Genomic DNA, 24,012 nt, shown 5'->3' on the forward strand with positions numbered 1-24,012 from the left:
AATCAACTCAGATGGAAGCTATATCGAAATAGCGCAGACCAGCGCGCAACGCTGTGAAGGGTATCGTATTTCGTCAACATCTCCAAGTCTACCACCACATTCCGATCTGTGGTCCGATCGTCAACCAATATATCTCGTGTGACAAGCTTTCCAGGTGCTGGTAAATGCCATCTACACGGTGCTCGCGGCAATAAACCTGCACCGAGGCCAAATTGATTCCCGTTGAAGATGAACACTATTTCTTGCTCAGGCCTTTCAACCACTTGGGCATCTTCGATTTGGACTGGCCACCGTCTTCAGAACCACCGGTGTCCATTTTCCCCACATTGATTTTGACTCCAGCATCTTTGTTATCCTCGACATCGACCATGGTCACGTCTTGTACTTGCAATTCCTGGGCGCGATTCCTCAAGTCCTCCTTGAGAACAGACTTGGTATTGCGCGCCTGACTGCTGGCCTTCTGATCGTCCCAGGCGAACGTCAAAAGCACCCGGCCTTTGAGCTGGAGGTCTCTGATTATCCTCTTGCCACTATCGTCCGGAATGAACTCGTTCTTTCCTCTGATGCCGGGATTTCGCAGTAGGAAAACTTCCGACCGCCATCGGTCTTCCAGGCACTCTCGTACAAAGCTATACAGGTCTGCCGCAGTGTCCGATTGGCTAAAGGGCGTAACAATGGTACTTTGGTCGGGGAAGCGGATTTTGACCTCGACATCCTTCACTGCTGCCCATTTAGCCGCTTCCTCTTCAGCTTGAGCGGCCAGCTCAGCTTCAGTTTTCAGGCGGACGTTTTTGGAATTCTGTTGGAGCAGTTTCTGATGGACTTGGGCATGTTCAATTGTCGGCGTGTAATCGGCTTCGTTGTGAGATCTCAGGGCGGCTGAGGGCGTCGATGCAGTAGGAGGTCGGAATACAGAGATGGGACGACCGGAAGCTGATGTGGCAGTTTGTGATTGTGAGGATGAAGCGGCAGGCTCTTCCGGCAGAGTTTGAGAAGCTGGCTGTGGAGGGCCATCTTCGGTCCACTCTGGTTGCGTTGTGGCTGCGGCAGGCTGCGGTTCTGTTGCGGGAGCATTGGTCTGTGGTTGGGATGGTGGAGCCGCTGGCCCTTCGCCCTCAATGGAGTTGAAATAGTCTTGTATCTGGACCATAGCCTCTTCGAGCGGCGTCTGGGTCGCTCGGAAATTCAGCCTCAGTAATGCTGAACCGGTATTGAATCCCAATTGTGCCAACGATTTTTGGAGGTCTGTAAAGGACGCCAATTCTCTATTCATGATCTGAATTACCGGCTGTTCATAGTACAATCTGCCCGCGCCCGAATTACCCTGGGAGGTCGACGGTACTCCTCTAGCAGTAAAGTTCCGCAGGTCTGTACTGCCCGCCACTCCAGCCTCAAATTTTCTGAGTAGCTGCCATAGTGTTATTGAACTAGGAAACTTGTCTGTGAGTCTGGCGTTGGGAACACCTCTTGCTTCCGATTCAGGTAGTTGAAGGGCTATTGAGACAACTCCGGCGGATTTGGAAAGTTGGACGAGCTCAAGTTTCGCACCAGAGGAGAGTCCTGAGAGGCGGAGCGGTTTGGAAAGGTCGACTTGCTTGTTATTGTGTCTAAAAAGACCTGGTTAGAAACTTGACTCTTCGAGTCGTAATGAGAAGGAAACGTACTTTAAGCCGTAGTGAGCAGCATTAAGACCTAACTTCGCGCAGGCCTCCTCGAGAACCTCACTCAGGTGCTTCCCAGGGGTTGTCTTGATTTGCGTTCTTCGGGCGGTGGCATCGATAACCACAACATGCGACGCCATGTCAAAGGCTGAGTCGGGAGCCTGGTATGGTGGGGTGATAGCAGGTAGTCTCGATCGTAACCTAGATCAAGGCTGGTGTAAAACCGAAGGATATGAGAGACAATATCGGTGTTATGTTGCGACCGAGTGAGAAGATAAATGGAATAGTCTAGAATCACTTGCTGGTGTGGTGAGGCCGATCATGTTGATTTGATATACCAAACGCGGAGAAGCAGGCGGCGAGAGAGCGGTGGCATCCCACCTGCAGGCAAGCGCACGCCCGCGTCATTGCTCCCTGGTGCTCCTCGCTGGCGGGATTAGGTAAGACGCCCGCCTATTGGTCCTTGACCCGTTCTGGCGGCTGCGCTGGTAGGCTCCGTCTTGAGCCTCATCCGAACTGCAAACGCGTTTGCTGGCGTGCCTGCGCATCTAGTTCCTTGGGAGCGTTGTCACATATTCGCACCACCATCTCTCGTGCTCCTGTGATCCCTTGCTTTCTGGTTTCATCTTCGCCCTGATTGTTCTACTGCAAACTCGATCATGGTAAGCTTTCCAGCATGGCAACGGAAAGAGAGTCAATGCTAACCTCTTGGACAGAGCTCTCCGTTCGATATCAGTATGCTCCTCCATGAACCGAGCATAATCCTCTCTAACGATTCTATCAGATGGCGGCGCCTGTGTCGCGATGGTCGGTAAAGACTGTGTGGCCATAGCCTGCGACCTACGTCTCGGCCTACAAGCCCTTACTGTCTCAAACAACTTCCCCAAGATTTTCAACTATGCACCCTCGGTTTTCCTGGGCCTTACTGGTCTGGCCACGGATGTACAGACTGTCAGCGACACCTTCCGCTACAAAGTCAACATGTACCGGCTACGGGAAGAACGCAACATTTCACCACAGACACTGGCCAATCTAGTAAGCAGCAGTTTGTACGAGAGACGATTTGGCCCTTGGTTCGTCTCTCCGGTGCTGGCGGGTATCAATCACACCACAGGGAAGCCTTTCATTTGCGGTTTTGACAGTATCGGCTGTATCGACTTCGCAAAGGACTTCATTGTGGCCGGGACCGCGAGTGACCAGCTGTTTGGGACGTGCGAAGGGCTATGGGAGCCAGACTTGGTAGGGATATCTTCGCTGTCCCGTTGAGCAATCTGGGGCTGACTGAGGTCTTAGGAACCGGAAGATCTCTTCGAAACCATCTCACAGGCACTCCTGAATGCAGTCGACCGAGACGCTCTCTCCGGCTGGGGTGCGCACGTCTACATTATTGAGAAGGACAAGGTCACGAAACGATTACTAAAAGGCCGGCAAGATTAAGCAAAGGGTGTTTTCTGAGACCTTTACACAGATTCACACCATGACAAGCATTCGCAGGGGCGTTCTGGTATCTCTTGGCGCCGAATAACGTTGTCTTCGTGGAGGGAAAATGGGATTGCAAGAGAAAGGTCGATTAGGCACAGCATGACTTGGATTCCTGCCGGTTTTCAGGTTCTAGTCTTAGTCTCGAGCCCATCCTGATACATCTCCTACTGTATGCGCAGTCCCTGCCCGAAAGTACCACAGTAGACTGACCCGAACAAGCCTGTAATCTGTCACCGCGAATCGAACCGTCCTGTATGGGACCTTGTACACTATGGCCGATGCAATGTCGCAGTAAAAAGAGAGAAGCTTGTGGTATTTGAGAAGCTCATTTGAAGAGCAATCGATTACAATGCCAGACTCCTTGAAGTGCTTGGCCGCGCTTTACAAATGAGTCGGCGCTTGTTGAACTAAACGGCCACTTCCCTCGCTTTACCTCTCCTTGTCTTCTGCTTCCCTTTTACCTGAGTTCCTCCTAAACAACACGTCGATCCGGAGAGTGAGCGACGGCCGCCCTAACCCCAGCTTGAACCTGAATCTCCATCGAGCTCGGCCTCGTGCCCGCTCCCGTATAAAGCTTCCCAACCTGGACTGGCTCTCCAGCGAGGCTTTCCCTCCAGGTTGTATATCTGTTTCAGCTAGGCATTGTTCTGAAAGAGCTTTACAACCCCAATTCTTCCAGTACTCCCACTTTCTTCTTTGACATGGTCGGAAATTAACTGGTTTGTGAGCCTTGCTGCCCTGCTCGTCAATTTCTACTCGCATTCAAAACTACCTTAGGAGAACCGCGTCGTGTGCTCCTTCTGCACAGCATATATGTTCTGTTGATGATCAGCATACAGACCCTTTTCGTAATCTTTGTGTATCCCTTCTGCCCTGCGCCTCGAGTTGTGGAATCTCAGGAAATGAGGTGTCGATTGAAAACCACGAACTGATCGTGCTGGTATTACGGGTTCCGGCCAGCAAAAGCCAGAGTGGTGTTCAATCGTCGGTAGAAGTTGACTCGCATAGGCACAAGACCCCACCGAGTGGTTGACCACCGAAACGGGTTTTTCAGGTACACTGTGTGCTCTACGGAGTAGAAGCGGTGAAACGTCTTCCAATCGAACTTTGATCGCGAATTGCAGAGCTGTAATTTGTCAAGAAGTAGAAGGTGAGCCGAGGAAGACAAAATCTGAGGTGTAAGAACCCGAACTTCGCGTTGCTAAAGTCTGAAGTCAACACGACGCAGCCAAGCGTGGCCAACCTAATTCTACCTTCACCAGAGGACGGACACGGATTTAAGGACTGTGGCCATTTCTCGCTTCGAAGCTGCTCGATGGGCCGGTGCCGCTCATGATGAGAACAGAGCTTGAAATCATCATCAAATGAATCTCGATCTGGATCACTGAAGTAAAAGGCAAGAAACCCGTATATTCAATCTATGCGCGACCGCGGCAACAGCTACTCTCATGACATTCGCCTGCACCAAGGTCTCAGCAGTACAAGCGATCTTTCCCAAGAAATCCAAAATTCAGCGCCAAGCGAGCCTGCACGCGATGCAGCGAAAACGAGTCATGTCAATATGTAATGTTCAACAGCGTCCAACAGCATGAAAGCAATTTGAGTCGGGCTCATCCACCAGGCCGTATGGCTGCTGTGTCAATCGAGCTACAATTTCGCCTTCTTGCGACGCTCTTGGAGCAATTCCTCGCTGAAGAGGTTTTCTTCAACATCCATCACACCGGCCTTGACCATCTCGTCATCAACCAGTTCTTTCAACATGGATTCTAGGAAGGTCGTTTGTTCTCTGATGAAGGCCTTTGTGGCCTTCGTGTCGAACCGGTGGGCGCGCCTGCGCTCTCGGATCTCTCTTAGTTGTGCTCGGATACGTTCTTCCAACATCTCGAAGCGATACTCGGCATACTGCGAATAGAGCTCGGTGAGGTCGGATATCGGGCGGACAGTGGTGAGGACAGTGTCGTCTTTGATGAAGGCAGACTTGGGACGGAATGATGTCACCATCGAGATACGCTCAGTCGTGCCGAGGGCTCGCACCGCTTGATGTTCGATATATCGGCCCTGAAGGATGACAGCATGGCCCTGGCCTGTCAGTATACAGGTTTTCAAATCTCGGATGCGGGTCTTACCATGCCTGGTCCCCGAACTTTCATGATGTCCCCGGTCCCTGTCCGCAAAGCTGTTTCGCCTCCAATCATGTTGGTGCAATCACTGAGCATGGTGACACAGACAAATGGGTAACTGTCTGTATGCCAGTCGACAATAGGCTGGGCATCCTCGTCGTCTTCCCAGGGGCAACCCGAGACACCTTCGTCTGCTTCTCGATGGGACTTCTCAGCAAGAGCCTGCTTGACGGTCTCGATCTGTTCCTCGGTGTTGCTGGAAATGTTCATGTGGGCAATCTCTAGGTCCAAGGCCGGCACAAGTTCGACACCGGCAATCTTTGACACAATAGCGAGCACTTCAGGACTGCGCCAGACGTCATACACGAACGGGGCGTATCTCAATGTCTTGTCAGTATGGACCAAGCGGCCTCGACAAGGTAAACTCACTCGGGAGCAAACCCCCTCAGCTGGCACTTCGCAAGATTGCTGGAATACTTGCAATTATCCCACACAGGCTTGCTGAGTACCTCTGCTCTCATTGCTTTGATGGCTTCCGTTGTGAAGAGAGGGAAGGGTTCTGAGACGGCGATAGGTGAGACCCCTTTATCTGCAAACCCAATCTCCTCCATGGTCCATATCTTGTTGGGTGGTTGGAAGTTGAGATGCTTCGCAGGCTCAAATGTTGGGGCTTTTGGTGTCGTGGGAGCCATGTCGTCCAGGAGGGATGCTGGTCTTTTCCTCTTACCAGAACCGAAAGAAGCAGCTGGTTGGGGGAGAAGAACGTCTGCTGAAGCCATCGCTGCTGGTACCGGCTAATATACTTGGACGAAAGTACAACAATGATAGGTAAGTGGTAGCGGTGGCGTGCCGTATGCGCAATGGAAGGAGTGCAAACAGAGCAATCGCGCAGAATGATTTTGTCAAGGACAACAATATCACCAAACAATCTTCTACTGGATGTATTCACACACAAGGGAAGACAATCATATATCACAAAGCCCCCTTAGTCTCGGGCAGCAACCGAAACCCTCCCTAGGTAAGGCGTCATGTGGTTTGAGAAGGAGGCTCCGAAGGAATGCACGAAACGTCAGATGTTACCGCGCTGTCTACAGATTACGGTCAGTTGAACCGGAAAGTGCTCCCACCCGCAGTTGCTAGCTCATGAAATCGGAGCAGGCATGTAACTCCACAAGATAGGGATAAGGGAAGGCGAGGGAATAGGGCATCGTGATGCAGGTGAGCAGCCTGTCCTCAGCTTCACAATTCGTTCGGGACTTCGCGCATTCTTATCAGCAACTCCCATCATCAGCCTGCGGGTGACAAGGCTTGGTCTGGACGGCTCAATACTTGTGGAGCGCCTCGACCTCTCCGTGAAGCGAGGAGTTGCACTTGCAGGAAAGCTGGGGATGCCCGAGCTACGCTTGTGGGGACAATCAAGAGGCGAACAACGCTGGCGTTTGTCATGGATGGAAAATGTTGCTCAGTTTGGCTTAAAATCACTGCCCGTCGCTCGTCGCTCGTTGCCCGTTGCCCGCTCCATACTTGTTCGCCGTGTGCCCTCCGCTACGGACGAATCGATCTTTTTCACGTGCTTGTGCATATATGGACCAGCCGATTCGAGGTGCATGCCCCTCTTCTCTGCTTTTGTCGCTATACTGGCGCGCAGGGCGGACATCTTTAGATCACGTTGGCATGTTGGCATGTTGGCATGTTGGCACGTTGGCATCGTCTATCACCAGCACTGCTCAAGTTGGCCGGGGCGGTTAGGTGTCAAGATTGGGTACCGCAACCGCTGCAAAGGCCCCAGTTGGTGAGGTCCGTGTCGGTGTGACCCATGGAGGTTCCTAAAGGAGGTTGCCATTATTCACGCACACACGCGCAAGAGCTCAATACACGATAAGGGTCCTGGACGTGCATCATCGCCTCTTGCAATTATAGAGATGGACAACCCCGCCGCCCGTGTGGAATGGATCTATTCACCAAACACGGTATGGTCCCGGATATCACAAACGCTCCCAGCAGATACCTTCCGCCAGTTACATGCTTCGTCGTTACTGCTCTAAAAGTTAAACCTTGGGTTCGAACGTTGTCATGGATCACCCATGGCTTCGACCTTTAGGGGCATTGAAGGTTTCGTTCTGACGCAAGCCTTGATATCGACACGCCATCATCGCATCAAGAACTGCTCAGATATCAATGCATTTCGATGATCGAGATGAGGCGAAGGAGCAGACAGAGCACCAAATAGGGAATGCGCTACGTGCTCCAAGTCCTTGCTGATGGTCAACCTGGGATGTCTTGCCCTATCATTGTGCCTCTGTCAACCGCCTGCAGTGTAGTTCATGCGCAAGGGACAACGTCGATGGAGGAACGCGGGATTGGATCCGATGCACTGAATGAGCCGACTCTGCAGATACTCCTATTTTCGCTGCTTGAGCTGGCAGCATGCGCGTTGGGCAAATGTAGTGATACCCTCCGCCCTCCGACGAGGACCTGATTACGACTGCCGCAGGTCTCGAGGAGGTCTGGAGAGGTCACTGGAGCGCACAGAGGGGCAGCAAGGAACGACGGGGTGGAGGCTTATCGATAACAGCTCAATTCGGATCTAGGCAAAAGGTAGTTAGTGCATTAATCCCTGCCTCGCATGATCTGAAGCACCTGCAGCTACGCAAACCCATTAACCCAAAGTGTGTGTGTGTGTCAAGCAACGACATGGCTACTTCAGCGCAATCTCAGCAGATGGCTGGCTCAGATGCGCAGGCTGACACTTGGGAGAAGTCCAAAGCCGCGTTTCAATCGTACGGCCGTCCCGTCCCCCTCCATGTCCACGACCAGAACGCTAAACAGCAGCTTGCTCTGCAGGAAACGCAGCTCCGAGTACTACGACCCTTGCCAGGACTTCGCAAACAAGAGTATAAAGTGCATGCACCGGAACAACGGGGACAGGGACATGTGTCAGGACTACTTCAAGTGCGTACGGCCTACCTGAACAGCGGACCTGGCCCACTGGAGCAGTGGAAGTGTCAAACATAACAGACGGGGTCGAGCAGCAGGCTGACGCTATGCTTGCGATACAGAGCTTATCGCGATTGCAAGAAAGAATGGGTACGCCAACTCCAACGAGACTGCATCGTGCCGACACTGACAATGTCATCAGATGGCGAGACGGAAAGCAGAGAAAGGATCATGGTTCTCCTAAACGAACGAGCCAAACCTCCCGAATCCCTCTGAGTTGATTACTCAGGTTTGTACACAGCACAAATGATACCCTGTACAGATGCATAGCGTGGAGTTCGTGGCAACAATGTCGTGGTTGATGTGGCACGAGCGCCGCTTCTGCGCTGCGAGGCTTGTAAAACTAGGACAGAGCGATCAGAGCTGAGGCTATCTATCGTCCGCTCAACAACCTTTTAAACCATCAAGTACAAAGCCGCAACCGATTCTTCGTGATTTCGTGACTCCCGGACTGCGCCGTGCTTTTGATGGCACCAATAATTAAATCATTTTCAGCCTCGTCCACAAATTTCCCCGCATTCTCTTTTGCCATCTCACTCTCACCACTTCCCGACAAGAAGGGCTGATGAGCCCCGAACATGTCGGATCTGAGCGTGAGTGAGCGAAGGATACGCCCGATCCAAGATGCAGTGGCCAGTGAAAATTGGAAGCAGGCACTTCAACTGTGCGACAAATGGGCGAAGAAGGGAGAACGGTCTGACCGGTTTCTGGTAGTTCTAACAGCACATCGCAGGTTCGATCTTAAGCTGACAAGATTAGGCGGTGAAAGCCTCTGTGCTTGTCCAACAGTCCGACAAAGCTCAGCATGACCGAGGACGACAGGAGCTTCTTGATCTCTGCAAGCGAACTCCCCCAGTCACAGACCCGGAAGCCATCTATCAGCTGCAAAGGACACTCAAGAGCCTCTCCCTACACGAAGAGACTCCGAAGCTATGGGAACGAGCGGTTGCCGTTGGGAAAGATACCAAAGATCTCTACACGAGATGGCTGAACCAAGCAATAGCAGACAACAACTGGCGCAGTGCTCAAAAGGTGTGAAGAGATGATCAACGACACAAGAGAAGGGCGATTGGCTGACATGGGGCCGTCCGACAGGCCACCATGGGTTTACGAAACTCATTTCCAAAGGAACGACAGTATGAGTTCTGGAACATACTCATGTGCCACCTGATACACAAGCGAGAGGACATACCCGAGAACGAACGTATGCTGTTTGGTACGCTAGCATATCGCATGATTTCAAAGGCTGCCGAGGCTATACCCAAAAATGAGGTACGTCAGCAGTATCGACAGAAGTATTGAGGTCTCACTTGGGTGCAGGAGCAATCCTTGTCTTCGGCAAAGGCTATCTCGGACCCTGAGGAGATTGCGCTGTTGGTACAAGTCTTCAACTCCACAGGCCACGTCCAGGAGTCCATAAAGCTCCTACTAGGCGGATCTCTGAGCATCGAATCTCGCCTTGGAGCCAAAGATCCGCAACTTGTCCTGTCTTTGGTGCTCGAATCTCTAGAAGCGTCAGAGAACTGGGACGAAGCTCTGAAGGTGTGCCAGGAGCTGCTTTCGCAATCCGAGTCACAATCAGACAACCGTATCTGGGCCCTATGGCTCAAGGCACGATCTCACTCCACAGATCAAGAGTAAGCTTGCGAGATGGAACCTGAAACTGGTAGTGCTGACGTTGGCACAGCCTGCAAATACAGTCTGAAGGCACCCTCGAATCCATCTGCACAACTAGGCCAATTGTCCGCTCAGCATATATCGCAAAGTTGAGCTTGTTACAAAGTCAACGAAGCGACCAGATCGATCAAGATGCTTTGCTGCAGACATGCAGGGAGTACTCTGAGGCATACTCGGACAAGGCATTCTGCTTTGACGACTTGAAGGACGCCTTGCGACGACTCGATACACAACACTGGGACGAGTTCCTGCGGATTGCCGAACAAAAGCAAGGGCATTTGGGTCAACTGTTCGCGCTGAAGGTCGTCTATAGCTCGATACCCACTGCTGACTCGGAGCCGCCACATGCTCGAAACCCAAAGCTGCTATCTTTGGCACACAGGGCGTTGAAGCTATACCGACTGTCCATCTCCGAACCACCGTCGTGCCCTGAAGCAGCTCTTCTTGCAGCCTTGGCCATCCTGCACCTACAAATTCAGGATCCCCAACACCAGCGGGTCCTCGTCGCCGCAAGCATACTGGAGATTGCGCGGTCCAAATTTGAGGACTATTACATTTTGACGGTCCTCCTTGTTCGACTTCAAGCTCACTTGGGTCTACTTTCGCTCGCCATGCAAAACTTCACCAAACTCAGTATCAAGAACATGCAATGGGAAACAGTCGGTCATCTGATCTTGACCAGGATGTCCACCTTACATCCGGCCTTTAATGGCGGGGTGGGCGATCTTGAACCTCTTCTGGCTGCCGAGACTGGTGTCACAGTCCTTGAAAACGCGGACACGGCTCTAGTCCGAGGTATACGTGAAGGTTTGCGGTTCAACAGCTACTCGAACATCTACAACAGCGTCGAGATGCGATCCGACATCGAACGGAGTATGAACAAGCAAATTTGCGCCATTGAGGAACGTAGAGTGTCGCGATGGCGGGGGTCGGAATTCGACGACGCCACAGTCCTACCACCCACGGATCCCTCAAAGGCACTCGTGGACAAGAGAGATTACAGCTACATGCCCATCTATTGTGAGGACGACCGGCGGATGTTGGAATCATGCCACTGCGGCAAGCAGCCGAAAGAGGGCTGGGTCAACGCCATGGTGCTCTACGACAACGTTGCCACCTATCTCAAACAAGACCTGGACTCACACACAACCCCTGCAAATGCAGCGTACAAGAACGTCAAACAGATTCACGACCGATTTTCTGCAGACACATCCGTGCCCACCGAGCTTGAGAAGGAAATGACCCGCAGTGAATTGTCGACATTCGACGCGGCCATGAATATGGCACAGGCCATCATTCTTCTCACCGAAGGTCAAACAGTCATTCGCTCTGGCGGCCCCGACGCCTCAAAGTCCTTGCCAGATATTATCGCGCATATCAAGTCATCGTTAACAGCCAACCTAGACGACCGTCGTAAAGATAAGAAGACCAGCGACAAGGACGAATCGAGCATTGCAGGAATGTATATCCCCTGGTGGAACGACTTACATACGAGCTTCTCCGAACTGGAGAAATTGCAAACCATTTCCTACTTCCTGACGTGGATCTCGAGGAAGTTGCAGAAAGGTGGCGGCAAGGCCTCCAAGACCCTCCTCGGGACTGTGACCAAGGCATCCATCTCCGAACTCCAGAGCCTTGTCGCCGAGCTTGAAGCCCAAACCCACGCTCACGCGCGCTGGATGAAGTCTGAGATCAACGAGCCCGGCGTTCTAGGCAAGCTCGTCGATCTCGGCATGGCGCGGCCAGCGAATCCAGATCTTTCCACCGACGCCACTGCCGAGGAGGACAAAGATGGAAAAGGCGCTTCCACTTGGATGTGGAATGAGCTTAATATGGGACCGGAGTGGGAACAGCTGATGGAGAAAGTTTGCGATGAAGCTACCATGGAGACCATCTGCGGGAGATACAAAGAGAGCTGGGACGATGCACTGGATGGGATCTTGACGACCAAGGTACGGGTTGTGAAATGAAGTGAAGTGAAGTATGCCACTTTGCAGGGGATCGAATTCAATCCTTGCATGTAACAAGCTAGAAGCTCAGACATTCACACTGAAGAGTTGAGTGGTGGGAGGTGATAGGTAGATAGGTAGGTAGCCAGCCAGGACGGGAATTGATAGAAGATGATATTCTAAATCCGTTCCATCCACGCTGCATACCATACATATAATCTACCTAGGTACGGTGTGTTAGTTGATTGATTGATCGTATGTATTGAGCGTCGAGTTTAGCAAGTACGTTAGGTACACAGACCTGCTTTCTAGGACCAGCACCAGAACCAGAACCCCTATCCGTCACAAAAAGTACTCAAGTGACCTGAAGATCCTGTAAGTGATTGTACAGTTCCTGGGAAATCGGTACAAGGATGAACTGGCAATGGACCGCTCCCATCTATATTCCTTGTCCACTTATCCCTACCAGTACTGAGTCAGGCCATCTGACGGGAATCAGGCCTCTTCACCTGCAACAAATTCACAATCCAGTAATTTACTAACTTGAGAACTTTGGTAGCTCACGTCTCATGCAACATCAAAAGTTATATATACATATACCACCCCTATACTCCGTCCTCTGTACATGTCCACAAACTACTCCGTACAACTCCGAACATAACGGGATAGGTCAGATTTCCATGCCACGTCGCATCGAGAAATCATACGCCTCCTCCTCCTCCTCCTCCTCCTCCTCCTCCTCCTCCTCCTGCCCCCTCGCCAGTACCCGCGTTCCTTGCCTTGGCGGCCTCTAGCGCGCGTTTGATGCGTTCTTCATGGCCCTCGCCTCCGCCCACCACGGTCGCCTGTATGTCCCTGACGAGCCTGATCGCTTCTTCCGGCCCCTTGGTCACGGATGCGGTCCTCGCGTTCATCTCCTCGATCAGCTTGCTGTCTTCCTTTGCCTTTTCTTCCTGGAGCTTGGTGTACACCGAGGAATCGGCGTTGGCGACTCGGGCCTCGGCGACCGAGACGTTGTAGTCGGCCTCGTTGAGGAGGATGTCGCCTTCGTTGGAGAGGCCGAGGAGACGACGCGAGTCGTTGGTGATGGAGTCGAGCGTCGAGTGCGCGAGCGAGAGGGTATCCGTGGCGCCGTTGGCCCCGTAGAGGATGTCTCTCTCGTCAGAGGAGCTCAGGAGTGCGTCGACCGCTTTCTTCAGCTCTTGGAGCTTGGAGAGGACTTCGTCGGTAAAGACTTGATTGTCGCCTAGGCCGCGCACCGTGGCCCGGTCGAAGCTGTCCATCAGCTTGTTGGCGCGATCGTCCTTGCCGCGGGCTTCGTGCAGGACGGCCATCTTCTCGGCCACGACAAATTCTTTTTCAAGTTGTTTCACGCCTTGGACGTTTCCGTTCGTGTAGAGGATGGTCAGTTCGAGATGTTTCCTTCTCCGCTCCCTTTCCAAGTGTGCTTCGGCGAGCTTTTGGTGCCTGATTTCGATCTTGTTGAAAAGTGTCAACACGCAGGACATGATTTCCGTCATTCGTATCGGCTTCTTGTCGCCGTTCGGAGCTTTGAAGCAGTTACTCACGGCCACGCTCTCGAGGTCCAAGACATCAATAGCCATGGTGTAGGCGCTCATCAGCTCGGCGATCTCCTTCTGCAGTCTCTCCGTGACCACTACAAAGACCTGGCTTGTGAAGCTTTCCAACTCGGCTTGGTCCTCGTGATATCTTTTTTCCGCCTCGGAGAGCTTAAATTCGGCTTCGAGCGCACCGATATCTGCGTAACCAATCTCATTGTCGTTGAATAAGGCATCGATGTGGGCTTCGGACTCTCCTTGGCGCTGTTGTCGTTCAGCTTCTTGTTCTTTGCGGACCAGGCGATTGGTGCGGTCCCATTCCACCACAGCCTCATGGATGAACGAGAACTGGTCTTGAACGGAGTCGATTTTGGACCTGACAATCCTGAGCTTTGGGTTGGAGCCGCTGGAATCGATAGGGGTTGGAAGGTCATCCAAAGACGGAAGAAGGGAGCGTAACGCTGCCACTGCGTCTTTGACAACGTCTGCTGGTTGCTGTGGTTTGAATGCCGGTGCCGCCGGGGTGCCCACTCTCATGAACGGTGGCGGCTCGGGTTTCGCTGCCGCAGTTCCCTTGTTGTTAATGCCCCCTGGCGTTATGCTACGTGGTAATGGTGGTGGCGCAGAGCCAGGCGTGATCTGTCTTACAGCCATACTCTGCTTTCTGATCAAGCCAATGAACGCCTCCTCGTGTTCCTTTCTACCGCTGCTCGAAGAGGGCCTCATTGGAGCCAGCAGCGCGGCATCCTGAGCAAGCAGGCGACCCGACCCGGCCTGTGAATGACGGAGTGAGGAATATGCCTGGTCGGCCGGCCGTAACGAAGACGTCTTCGTTTTCTCTTCTTGGACACCTGCGCTATAACGGAAAGGAGTATATACAGGCCGCGGAGGTTCGAATTTGATAGGCGCAACAGGCTTCTGGCTATCTTGGTTTGGCCTCGGTGAAGCCTGAGCTACCGGCGGCTCAGCGGCAACAATCATTGGCGCATTGACGCTTGGTGAGGCCGGTTGAGGAGTGATGTAGTCCTCGATAACCATAGGGGCGTCATTGCTAGGCGATAGGGCGCTCTGCGCTGTCTGACGTGAATGTTCCTGGACCATGGTGCCAATCGCTGGCGGCGCCGGCGAGGTCGTTGCGGCTCTGGTCGTGATCGGCCGACCACCCGGACTATACGCTTCGTCATCGTCACCCACTTTGACTTTTGTCATCACTGGTCGACCGCCGGGACTATATGCCTCCTCGCGACCAGGCGCTACGACCATTACGTAGCCGTCATCCTTCGACTGGGGGCGGTCCTCGACGGGTGGTGTTCTTACAGCCTGCGGCGGGAGGGCCGGGACGGGTGATGCAAGTTTGGGGGTGTCAAGTTTCGGGCGTTCTTTCGAGATGACGGTCGGCTGTGTGGGGGCTCGCGGAATGCTGGCTGGCGGCTGGGTTGGCGATGGTTCAGGCAAAGCAGGCGCTGGAACTGGGTCAACAGTCTTCGTAACAGGATCGTTGAGCTGGTCGACAACGTCTGGTTTCGCGGTAGCGGGAGGCAAGGCTGACTTTGGCAGCACAGCCTGGATGTCGGCCAGGCTGGCGGCCTTCTTGACCTCCTTGGCCGCCTCTTTCCTCAGCTCAACCCCGTAAAGCAAGCTTCGGAGCCTGAGCTCTTTGGTCACGAAACCCTGAAAGATATCAAACTTCTCCTCGTCCGTCTTGGCTGCTGCCTCTCTCCTCAGCATGACGGCGTACCTCTTTAGCGATGCCTTGAACTCGGGCTCCAGGTCGGCGTAGGGGTCGACTGATTTTACATTGGTCGAAGAAAGTCCTGATTCCGGGTTCGGAACCGCCGGAGCTGATGCACGCGATTCTGGTCGCGGAGTAGAGTCTGGGACCGGGTGTGGCTTCAACGGAGTGTTCCAGGCTTGGATGACGCTGTCAATGTTACCTGCGCTCTCGAGGCTGTCCGACCGGGCGGGAATGTCACTGGGACGTTGACCTGCGGAAGACGGTCTCCCGTCCGCAGTTGACTGCGATGGGGTCGGACCGTAGCCGGCCACTGGTGGTGGAACCTGTGTGTCCTTTCGAGGCGTAACTGGGCTTGGAGCACCAATCTCGACAGGATAAGTCGGTCGAGCAGGTTCTGGCTTCGGTGTCTGCTGTAAAGGAGCCGGACTGGCATGGGTTTGTGGAGGTGAAATAGGGCCCTGTGTCTGGTAGAGAAGGTTCGCAGGGGGGCTCGTCGGTGTCTGGTCTGGAGGCGGCGCATTTGGATCGTAGTGCTCCCAGTCCGAGGGTCCTCCGAACCCTAGCACCTGAGTGCCGGCAGGTTTGTCATGTGGTTGCTGAGGAGAAGCATTGTAATGGTTCTGTGCTGGGGCTGTAGATTGTTGCCCATGTGGCGCGCCCCAAAAGCCGCTGGTTGACTCTATTGGCGATACCAATGGGCCATCAATCGTTCCAGACAGGTGTTGCGGAGGGAGTGCCGGAGGATAGTACGTCGGCCCTGTCGTTTGTGGCGGTTGTGCATTCCACGAATTCTGTTGCAGCGGAACAGGATCGTAGTGATGGGATGCAGGTCGGTGGGAGTATTCTTGATGAGGTGTGCTTGTCTGACCAGGATGCGCCGCCTGGATATGAGCTTGGTATTCGGGAGGCCGGGGAGGAGGAGGAGGCGGCACTGCATTGCTTGTGTGATAAGGGTCGTTCCATCCCGAGTATGGCTGAGAGTGGTCATGCTGGTGAGGCTGCGGACTGAGCCTGCCTGTTGCTGACGTCGGGCGAGGAGGTAGCGCAGGCTTCGTCTCTTGCTCTTGACCTTGACCTGAAGCCGCCAATCCTTGGTTGTATTTCACTCCCCAGTGCGACGTGTCCCACTGCGGCTGCGGAGGGTATTGAGATTGAGATTGAGGAAGGGGGAGGGGTGGAGGTGGTGGGAGAGGTGGTCCGAACGCGTTGGAGGGAGGAATATTCGGGTAGGCAGGAGAGATTGGGCTCTGCAGTCCTTGTCCTGGGATCCTAGGATCTCCCCATCCATGTCGTCGTGGAGGGGCTTGCCATGGTGGTTGCGGCGGCCCTGGTGTTTGCTGGGGGTATCCGTACGGCGGCTGGTTGTATGGATTCATCGCCTCGACGCACACTGACGTCCAAGGTCCCGCGCATCGGAAAGCCCGTTACCTTTCTGCTGTGTCAAGGTTAATCGCGTGGACAGGACACACTACGCATGCACGAGCTGAAGATGCGCAATTGTCTATATTTGGGGGCTGCGAAGGCTGAAGCCGAGCCTTGGGGGCGCGGTCTCTACTTGTTCACGTACGACCACTTTGGGTCCGATTCTCATTTGTTTTGATAGAGACAAAGCTACTTATTCAGCAGGCGTTCGCGTCTCGAAATCACCCGCTCAGGTCAATAACAACTCGCCCCTGTAATTGTCCCTTGTCCATCTTTTCAAATGTCTCGGTCAGTTTACTCATTGGTTCCACGGTGAAGCGCGTCTTGACGATACCCCTATGCGGCAGTGTAAGCAGGTCCGTCAGCAAGGCGGCGTGAAAATTGAACTCACCTTTTTGCAAAATCCAATGTCTCAATTGCCTCTTTTCGGTTGCCCACTGCGCTGCCAACAATCTTCAGCTCCGAGGCAAGCATGGTCGCTGGGTTGGCCGTGGCAATTGGCACCAAGGGCCCTTCAGGGACGCCGACGCAAACCAGGACACCTCGGAATTTAAGGAAGGACAATCCTTGGGCATAAGCGGCGTTGCTGGCAGTGCACACCACCACGCCCGAAGCGCCACCCCCAGTGATGCCCTTGACGTCTTCCACGAGCTTCTTGGTCCCCTCGTCGTCGCGGCTGTATTTAGAGAGATCGAGGAATGCCTCGGCACCGCACTCCTTGACTAGCTTCTCTTTTTCACCCATGTCAACCCCAATCATGCGGAACCCCATGCCTCGAGAGCCAATCTGAAGGGCAAGATGACCCAGCCCACCGCCGCCGCCGGGAATGACGACCCAGTCACCGGGCCGAACTCCCTCGTCGATGAGCTTCTTCAGCGCTACGTAGACAGTGACACCACCGCAGAGCAGGGGAGCCGCCAAGTCGCTGGGGACACCATCCGGGATGGGAGTCGCATAGTTTGCGGGGGCAATGGCGTATTGTTGGAAGGTGCCGGGATAATAGTATCTAGCACGTCAGGATCAACTTTTTCGTCTGAGAGTATCAGGCTCCATGATACACACCCTGAGATCTTCGCCGAGGTGCAGGATGCATCGACTCCCGCCAGACACGGCTTGCAATTTCCACACACGTACGCGAGCCACTTGATGCCGACGCGATCGCCGACTTTCAAGCCAGAGGATTCAGCGCCGCTACCCAGGGCTGCGACGGTACCGACGCCTTCGTGGCCGCCGACTTGGCCTTTCTGTGTGGGCGCAGGAAGCATTTGCCACGCATTGCACATAACGCCCATGTCCTGTTCGGGGAGCCGCATCGTGAGAACCACTGTCGTCTACCGAGAGAGCTCCATGAAGCACTTACCGAGTGGCAGACTGAGGTACGTTAGTGCTTGTCCTGATGTAAAGGCGAAGACGGAGTAGCAGCTTACCTCCCGAGTGAGTCAAGTTCACCAACACCTCTCCAGCCCCAGGCTTAGGTGTCTCAACCTCCTCGATCTTTGTCGAGATGCTGCCAGGGTTATCGTACACCAAGGCCTTGTGCCTAGAAGGAATCTGGACGGAAGCCATGTTGAGAGCACACGGAAGCGAATTTCTTACAGAAATGAGAAGGGAATGACCACACAGGTGTTTTGCAGAAAGAATCAGCAGACGAGGAGGGAGGCGAACCGCGGTACTGGCACAAGATAAAAGACTCGAGCGGACGCGTCTGCTGAGGAGGGGTAACGATCAGCACTTGCGGCCGTGTCATTGAAGTATGCTGTATACGGGCCACCTCAGGCAGATACACACGGAGCAGTGGCGCGGCAAATACCCAGCCGCAGGACGATTGATCGGATGTCAACTGCTCGACTACCATCTCCGGGCATGTCGAGTCAGTGAAGGTCTTTGAACATGGTACAACCAACGAAGGCAAGCACAAGCTCCGCAAACCAGAGGACGAGAACCTCGGATTCATGTTGGAGCATTCTAGATGAGGAGAAGCCAAGCGCCATGAGCACCTACCCCGCGTTTTGATGATGAGATGCCGTTGAGTCGGTGGCTGATGAGCGGCAGCATCAGACGCCGAAATGTATCCGAGCTCAATGAGTGATATTAGGAGGCAGGTATATACCAGAAGTCACCCAAGGAAATGAACAAACCAAGTGTGTGAGCTGGATAGATAGATAAACCACAAGCAAGGATCCGAACCACACACACGTCAATCTTCAACAACTGCTGTACCATCAACGCCACAGAAAAACCAAATGATGGGGACACGAATGCCGACCCTTGAGACTGATCATCAGACAGACGAGGCCGCCGCTGCACATGCTGCACTGAGCAAACGACAACCAGCCCGCCCGTAGCCCCCGCTGATTGAATGCCTCCAGTAACCCTATAGTGACCGAACGAGGTTTGAGAGATCATCGTGGGCGCGCCTGCCACGTGACATGCGATGAAATCCAGTATCGGCTGTCCCATTATTCCCGCATCAAAGCCTGGAAGCGATTGAGGTAGCCGCGTGGAGCACCGTTCTCAACCAGTAGTTCATTGATTCCACGCATCAATGTTTGCGCCTCCTCAGTCCCAAGGCTTCTAGGCCATTTCTCTTGAACCGTCTGGAGCGCATCGAGTATGAAAGGGGTGGTAACGTTTCCGATCAGTCCCTGGTATAGGGTCGGGACTGTTTCCGCGCCTGCGCTGGCGCTTGTACCCTCCAGGCGTCCGCTGCGTCTGACGAATGGGACGTCGGTGGATCTTCCACAGACCTTCCTGAACGTATCGAGCAGGATTTTCGCGGCGTTGTACTGACTCCCGGTTCTGGTGTTGATGTCGACCTCGACCTCGTCTACAATCATCCGGATCCCGTCGCATATTTCAAGCACCTGCACACGGACCTGGTTGACCGGTCCAGGAGGAGCGGAAAATAATGCATCGTAAGCCTCGAACTGTTCTTCAAACCGCCTTTCTACCTTCTGCTCAAATGTCAGAGCTCGAATAGCAGGCCCATGCATTCGGCTGAGCAAGGTCCATCCACCTGGGTCGTGACAGCACCATTGCATCAAACTCGCTTTCAAGTCATCGTGAATCGTCCATTCACTGCTGCGTCGATTACCCTGTTCGGCCGTGATCCTTTGTAACGTTTCGTCCGAAAACAACTCTGAAGGGAGGTCTCGAGGCTCGAACGATGCAATGATGTCTCTCACGATAACCTTTCTCTCCTCCAGTGTCGTCCTGTCAAATCGCATGTCCCCCTCGATCCTCTGGTCAGGGCTATCGTCGGGCAAACAGAGGTTTGAGAACTGGAGAGTGGGTGTAGACATCGTTGGGAATGCCTTCCAAAGACTTGAAGACTCGGCTCTTTAATAGTGATGGGAGCCCGGCTCCATGATGTTGGCAGCAGAGGACCGCGTAAAGTAGATAGGCCACCGGGTTGAGGGGGGGTCCGGAAGTCACTAGTAGCCATCACCCCATTGACTTGCAGATAACGTAGGAGCACTGCCATCTCCGGCCGGTCACGAATGACAACGAGAGGTGTAGACAACCGAGCAGCAGCAGTCTGAGGCTTCGCAATGGGTCCAGGCACCCGTATCCGGTCGGTCCATCCTTCAAGTTGTCCACTTCCCACACTCCAAGCCACAAAGTGAAGGTGCAAGGCTTCTTTAGTGTGCCCCCCGCCAGTTGTTGGCCAAGATTTATCGATTGAATATGCATGCAAAGGCATTCCATAGCTGGTGGTTTCGACATGGGGTTCGGTGGAAGCGAGTGGGGTGCGGGAGAAGCGTTGTTGCTTTGATTGACACAGCTATTCCTCCAGTCATGGCGTCACAGACTGTATGGCCTCACTGTCAGATGTGCGGCATGAGCGTTTCGGAGACAGCGATAGCGGCGCTTGTGCTCTATTGATTTCAGCAGAATCGTCGTACTGGCCGTGTTCGAGTTCTCTGCGGCCTTGGCTCTTCCAGTCAGACGTGCCCTTGTACATTGCAGCCGGGTGTTGGCAGGTGACGGCGATCACGTGACGGACCACTGTCCGGCGGCTTCTGTTGCAAATCCATTGGATGCTGATCGGTGCACCAGCAGGTCGCTGCGGCCACTAGCGCTCTCGTACTCGCTCAAAGCAGTTGTTGAAGACCCCAAGCGCGGCGAGGGAGGGAGGTCATGTTGTGGTTGCAGACAATTTTATCGACCGGGGCGTCGATTCCGAGGCGAAAGGCCGCTTGAAAAGCCTCAGCGACCATTCACGAAGCCGCCTTTCGAGATGTCGGGCATCATGACCACACCAAGGCAGACTCAGGCGGAGGATTGAGGGGACAAGGTGCAGCTGTTGCGCCAAGGGTACGTAAACCGAACGTAGCAGGGGTGTGTGATTCCGTTTCTCGATTGTTGATCTTGATAGACGTGATCCAGACAATAGTCCATTGAATCCCATTCCAGAGGGACTCACACCTTCCTCAACCGGAATCCCGCATCAGCGGCATTCTTTAAGCAATTTGTACCCTTCGAAAGTTGTAGTCGCGGGCCCTTTGTGTACCTGATGGTCTGTAGATTTCTGCATCTGGAAAATCAGCCGCGAAGTTCTCACCCGTTTGACTCCGGATGGTGTGCCGCACTGCTTGAAGGTGATCGTACCGCAACCCAGCTGCAAGCTAGGGATTTCTGCATGATCCACTATGTGACCATACAGTCCCGGCCTCTATCTTCGCTCCAGCAAAGAAATGGTGGTGTCTCTTCTTTCTGCCTAGCGCACGACGGTTGAGCGACCTCAAGCTATACGACTGCCCTGAGGTCACTTGGATCTCTGTACATGGCTTGCCGCAGTACCAAGTAAAATGTTTGGCAATTGGTTCGCTAGAACCACCAGGGTTCGCGCTGCGTTCCGGCCCTCTCATTCCGCTGCGACTAGGCAAATATGTATCCGTTTCGATGCGGAACTATCGCTCGCCTCTTGAAGAGAGCACATCCCAAAAAGGCGAGTGCGCCGGATCAGGTGCATCCAGGCGACCGACTGCCTACACATTGGGTCCGCACCTGGCATCTGTTCTGTCAGCTCCGCATTACATCCGTTCGCTGTGCTGTGACGTCCAAGCGGGCTGCTCGTGATGTGGGAGGGCTGGACGCAGTGGTAATGGAGGCCTAGATCATGTTAGTGAATGTGAAAGGAAGGCTCGAACCAAAGTGATTACCAAGTCTTCGCGTTGTGCCTCTCACGCGCATGAAAGAAGCACTATCACAAGCCACTTGCTTCGGTTAGCAGAGGGATATGTGCAGGCTTGCAAACCCGAGCAAGAGTATTCTGTGGTATCCCTGTTATCCTGTGTCGCGAACGAGCTTGATCAGTGGTGGTGTTGCGTTTAAGCTGCTGCAGAGCAACCTTGCCCACGCGCCAATGTCAAGGGGAATTCCCGGACACAGCCCGCGCTCGCGCCACGAAGCTGTCGAGGAAACCAACCTTCGAAATAGTCACGACCTCGATCCATGTGCACAATTATGTCATGGCATCAGCAGCAGGAATAGGCGATTTCGAAGCAACGTGTTCGTGATAGGTGCCGATCCCCAGGAGCGACCTGTAGTGTGGTGGTTCATGTGTCGGTTCCCAGATTCGAGACACGCGCATGCAGTGGGTGAGTGGGAAGCAAGAAAAAGCGGGAGGAGCGATGGACTTTGGCTTGCGGCAGCAGCGGCGGGAGCCACTTCGGCAGCAGCCCGATCGGGGCGCCAATTAGACGGCCAGGCGCGCCCCAGCGACAAACTATGACGCCTGACGAGGACGCTAGCGTCTGCCAGCCACAACGATTCTCGGTGGGATGCAGCTCTCACTGACTCCATATGTCCTTCTTGACAGCCGGGACTCGATAGTCTTAAGGTGTCGCCCAGCCTCCTCGACGCTGTTGTCGTTCACCTTCATCTTACCGGTTGATCTACTGACTATATCCTTTCGACGCTGGAAACTTCTTCCCGTGGCCTTAATTCTGCTTTCCGCCCATTCACATCTCTGTGAGACCGTGCTCGTGCAACCCCGCACGTGCGGCATCGGGTTCTGGTGGCCATCTGGCTGTACAGCGATATCATCGTAGCAGCTCTCCCCGGCACAGGTCATCTCAGAGTATCTCAAGATGCTCGGAGGCCTCCTTTTCTCCTTTTGGAGGATCGTGGAGATCGTGACGTTGATTCCCATCATTGGCATGCTCGTACGTTGTCTACTGTGCCTCAGTTGATGCTGAACTTCAACTCACTTGCGATACAGGCATGGTTCGTCGACGGCTTCAATGACAACAACCAGCTCACGCCGTCCTTCATCCTCGTGCTCTTTATTGTCTCCATCCTCGCCTGCGCATGGGCCATTGTAACCCTTGTCCGCCTCGGTTCGACGCGCCGCTCCGCCCTCTTCGTCTCCTTCATCGACCTCTGTTTCGTTGGCGCATTCATCGCAGCTGTCTACGAGCTTCGAGGCATCAGTGACGCCGACTGTGCCAATTTCTCCACCGGGTCTATCTATGTCGATCTTGGGCCATTCGGATACTACGGCAGAAACAGCGGTTCATCATGGGCACTGCACCTCAACAAAAACTGCGCCATGCTTAAGGCATCATGGGCCTTGGGGATAATGAACACCATCCTATTCTTCTTCACCTTTGTCCTGGCTATCTTCTTGCACCGGCACGAACGGGTTGTTGTCACTAAAGAGGTCAGACGGTCGAGACACAGTAGCCGCAGAGGCCACTCACGGTCTGGATCCCGGAGAAGCAGCAGCCGCCGTCGATACTACGTCTAGACGAAGTGGCGTTGACACATCACCGGTCCGCTCGTCAAGTTCGAGAGCGGCTCGGGAAGAGGGGGCATGACTTGAGTCCTGGAACATAATATAACGAATTTTCTTGTGCCATCACCATTGAGCTCAGGCTTGCTCTGAAGTTGGATTATGTCAGTGTGTTTGCGATAGCGTGGTGCTCCTTCTGAGATGGGGTTGGAACATTTGGAAATGAGCTACAGTATAGCACACCCGCCGTGCACGACCTATACCTCGATCAATCGAGTATTGCCAAATCAAGAATTTACAATCTCACGAATCTGAATTTGCTCGTCCATGAAGATGCTCTCTTGTCACAATGCAGAATCCGTACTGCTCGTAGCACATTCACTCGTCGTGCCACTGGACTTTGTTGGGAAGATTTGATCCACGCATGTCCGCATTCTTCACGTACTGCGACAAGTGGCGATCTCTCAACGATGATCTGCAGAGCGATACAGAGGAAATAGTGCGCTAGCCTCACCACCAAGCTGGCCAATGGACTTATCCAAAGCCCACACGGAATTCCGAATCCAGAACCGGGTATGTGTAGTAATCTCTCCTCCTTCCGCGAATTGTCGACTTGACAATGTCACAGTCCTCGTTTCCATTGCTGCGGGCACGACGCCACCGCTGGTCGA

The 24,012-nt window shown here is 53.8% G+C and overlaps 9 protein-coding genes across 9 annotated transcripts; 4 read left to right on the forward strand and 5 right to left on the reverse strand.

Annotated features, from left to right (window-relative positions):
* Positions 1-235: 235 nt before the first annotated feature.
* On the reverse strand, positions 236-1,801 carry G647_01732 (uncharacterized protein; the record flags this gene model as incomplete). Its single annotated transcript, XM_008725131.1, has 2 exons — positions 236-1,607; positions 1,665-1,801. 2 exons carry the CDS (start codon positions 1,799-1,801, stop codon positions 236-238), a joined length of 1,509 nt encoding a protein of 502 aa, XP_008723353.1.
* A 664-nt stretch (positions 1,802-2,465) lies between these two features.
* G647_01733 (proteasome component PUP3) lies at positions 2,466-3,098 on the forward strand (the record flags this gene model as incomplete). The annotated part of the gene is made up of 2 exons (XM_008725132.1): positions 2,466-2,900; positions 2,955-3,098. 2 exons carry the CDS (start codon positions 2,466-2,468, stop codon positions 3,096-3,098), a joined length of 579 nt encoding a protein of 192 aa, XP_008723354.1.
* A 1,692-nt stretch (positions 3,099-4,790) lies between these two features.
* Positions 4,791-6,042, reverse strand: G647_01734 (uncharacterized protein; the record flags this gene model as incomplete). Its single annotated transcript, XM_008725133.1, has 3 exons — positions 4,791-5,222; positions 5,270-5,642; positions 5,693-6,042. The coding sequence occupies 3 exons, from the start codon at positions 6,040-6,042 to the stop codon at positions 4,791-4,793; spliced, it is 1,155 nt and encodes a 384-aa protein (XP_008723355.1).
* A 1,915-nt stretch (positions 6,043-7,957) lies between these two features.
* On the forward strand, positions 7,958-8,444 carry G647_01735 (uncharacterized protein; the record flags this gene model as incomplete). Its single annotated transcript, XM_008725134.1, has 4 exons — positions 7,958-8,043; positions 8,108-8,215; positions 8,323-8,350; positions 8,403-8,444. The coding sequence occupies 4 exons, from the start codon at positions 7,958-7,960 to the stop codon at positions 8,442-8,444; spliced, it is 264 nt and encodes an 87-aa protein (XP_008723356.1).
* A 394-nt stretch (positions 8,445-8,838) lies between these two features.
* On the forward strand, positions 8,839-11,907 carry G647_01736 (uncharacterized protein; the record flags this gene model as incomplete). Its single annotated transcript, XM_008725135.1, has 5 exons — positions 8,839-8,970; positions 9,020-9,292; positions 9,356-9,532; positions 9,581-9,897; positions 9,948-11,907. The coding sequence occupies 5 exons, from the start codon at positions 8,839-8,841 to the stop codon at positions 11,905-11,907; spliced, it is 2,859 nt and encodes a 952-aa protein (XP_008723357.1).
* Positions 11,908-12,587: 680 nt separating this feature from the next.
* On the reverse strand, positions 12,588-16,556 carry G647_01737 (uncharacterized protein; the record flags this gene model as incomplete). The annotated part of the gene is made up of 1 exon (XM_008725136.1): positions 12,588-16,556. The coding sequence occupies one exon, from the start codon at positions 16,554-16,556 to the stop codon at positions 12,588-12,590; it is 3,969 nt and encodes a 1,322-aa protein (XP_008723358.1).
* Positions 16,557-16,823: 267 nt separating this feature from the next.
* Positions 16,824-18,168, reverse strand: G647_01738 (uncharacterized protein; the record flags this gene model as incomplete). The annotated part of the gene is made up of 5 exons (XM_008725137.1): positions 16,824-16,938; positions 16,994-17,608; positions 17,665-17,897; positions 17,963-17,973; positions 18,030-18,168. 5 exons carry the CDS (start codon positions 18,166-18,168, stop codon positions 16,824-16,826), a joined length of 1,113 nt encoding a protein of 370 aa, XP_008723359.1.
* Positions 18,169-19,061: 893 nt separating this feature from the next.
* Positions 19,062-19,904, reverse strand: G647_01739 (uncharacterized protein; the record flags this gene model as incomplete). Its single annotated transcript, XM_008725138.1, has 1 exon — positions 19,062-19,904. One exon carries the CDS (start codon positions 19,902-19,904, stop codon positions 19,062-19,064), a length of 843 nt encoding a protein of 280 aa, XP_008723360.1.
* A 2,793-nt stretch (positions 19,905-22,697) lies between these two features.
* G647_01740 (uncharacterized protein) lies at positions 22,698-23,356 on the forward strand (the record flags this gene model as incomplete). Its single annotated transcript, XM_008725139.1, has 2 exons — positions 22,698-22,772; positions 22,829-23,356. 2 exons carry the CDS (start codon positions 22,698-22,700, stop codon positions 23,354-23,356), a joined length of 603 nt encoding a protein of 200 aa, XP_008723361.1.
* Between the last annotated feature and the right edge of the window lie 656 nt (positions 23,357-24,012).

Source organism: Cladophialophora carrionii (genome assembly GCF_000365165.1).
Source record: "Cladophialophora carrionii CBS 160.54 unplaced genomic scaffold supercont1.1, whole genome shotgun sequence".
NCBI classification, from domain to species: Eukaryota; Fungi; Ascomycota; class Eurotiomycetes; order Chaetothyriales; family Herpotrichiellaceae; genus Cladophialophora; species Cladophialophora carrionii.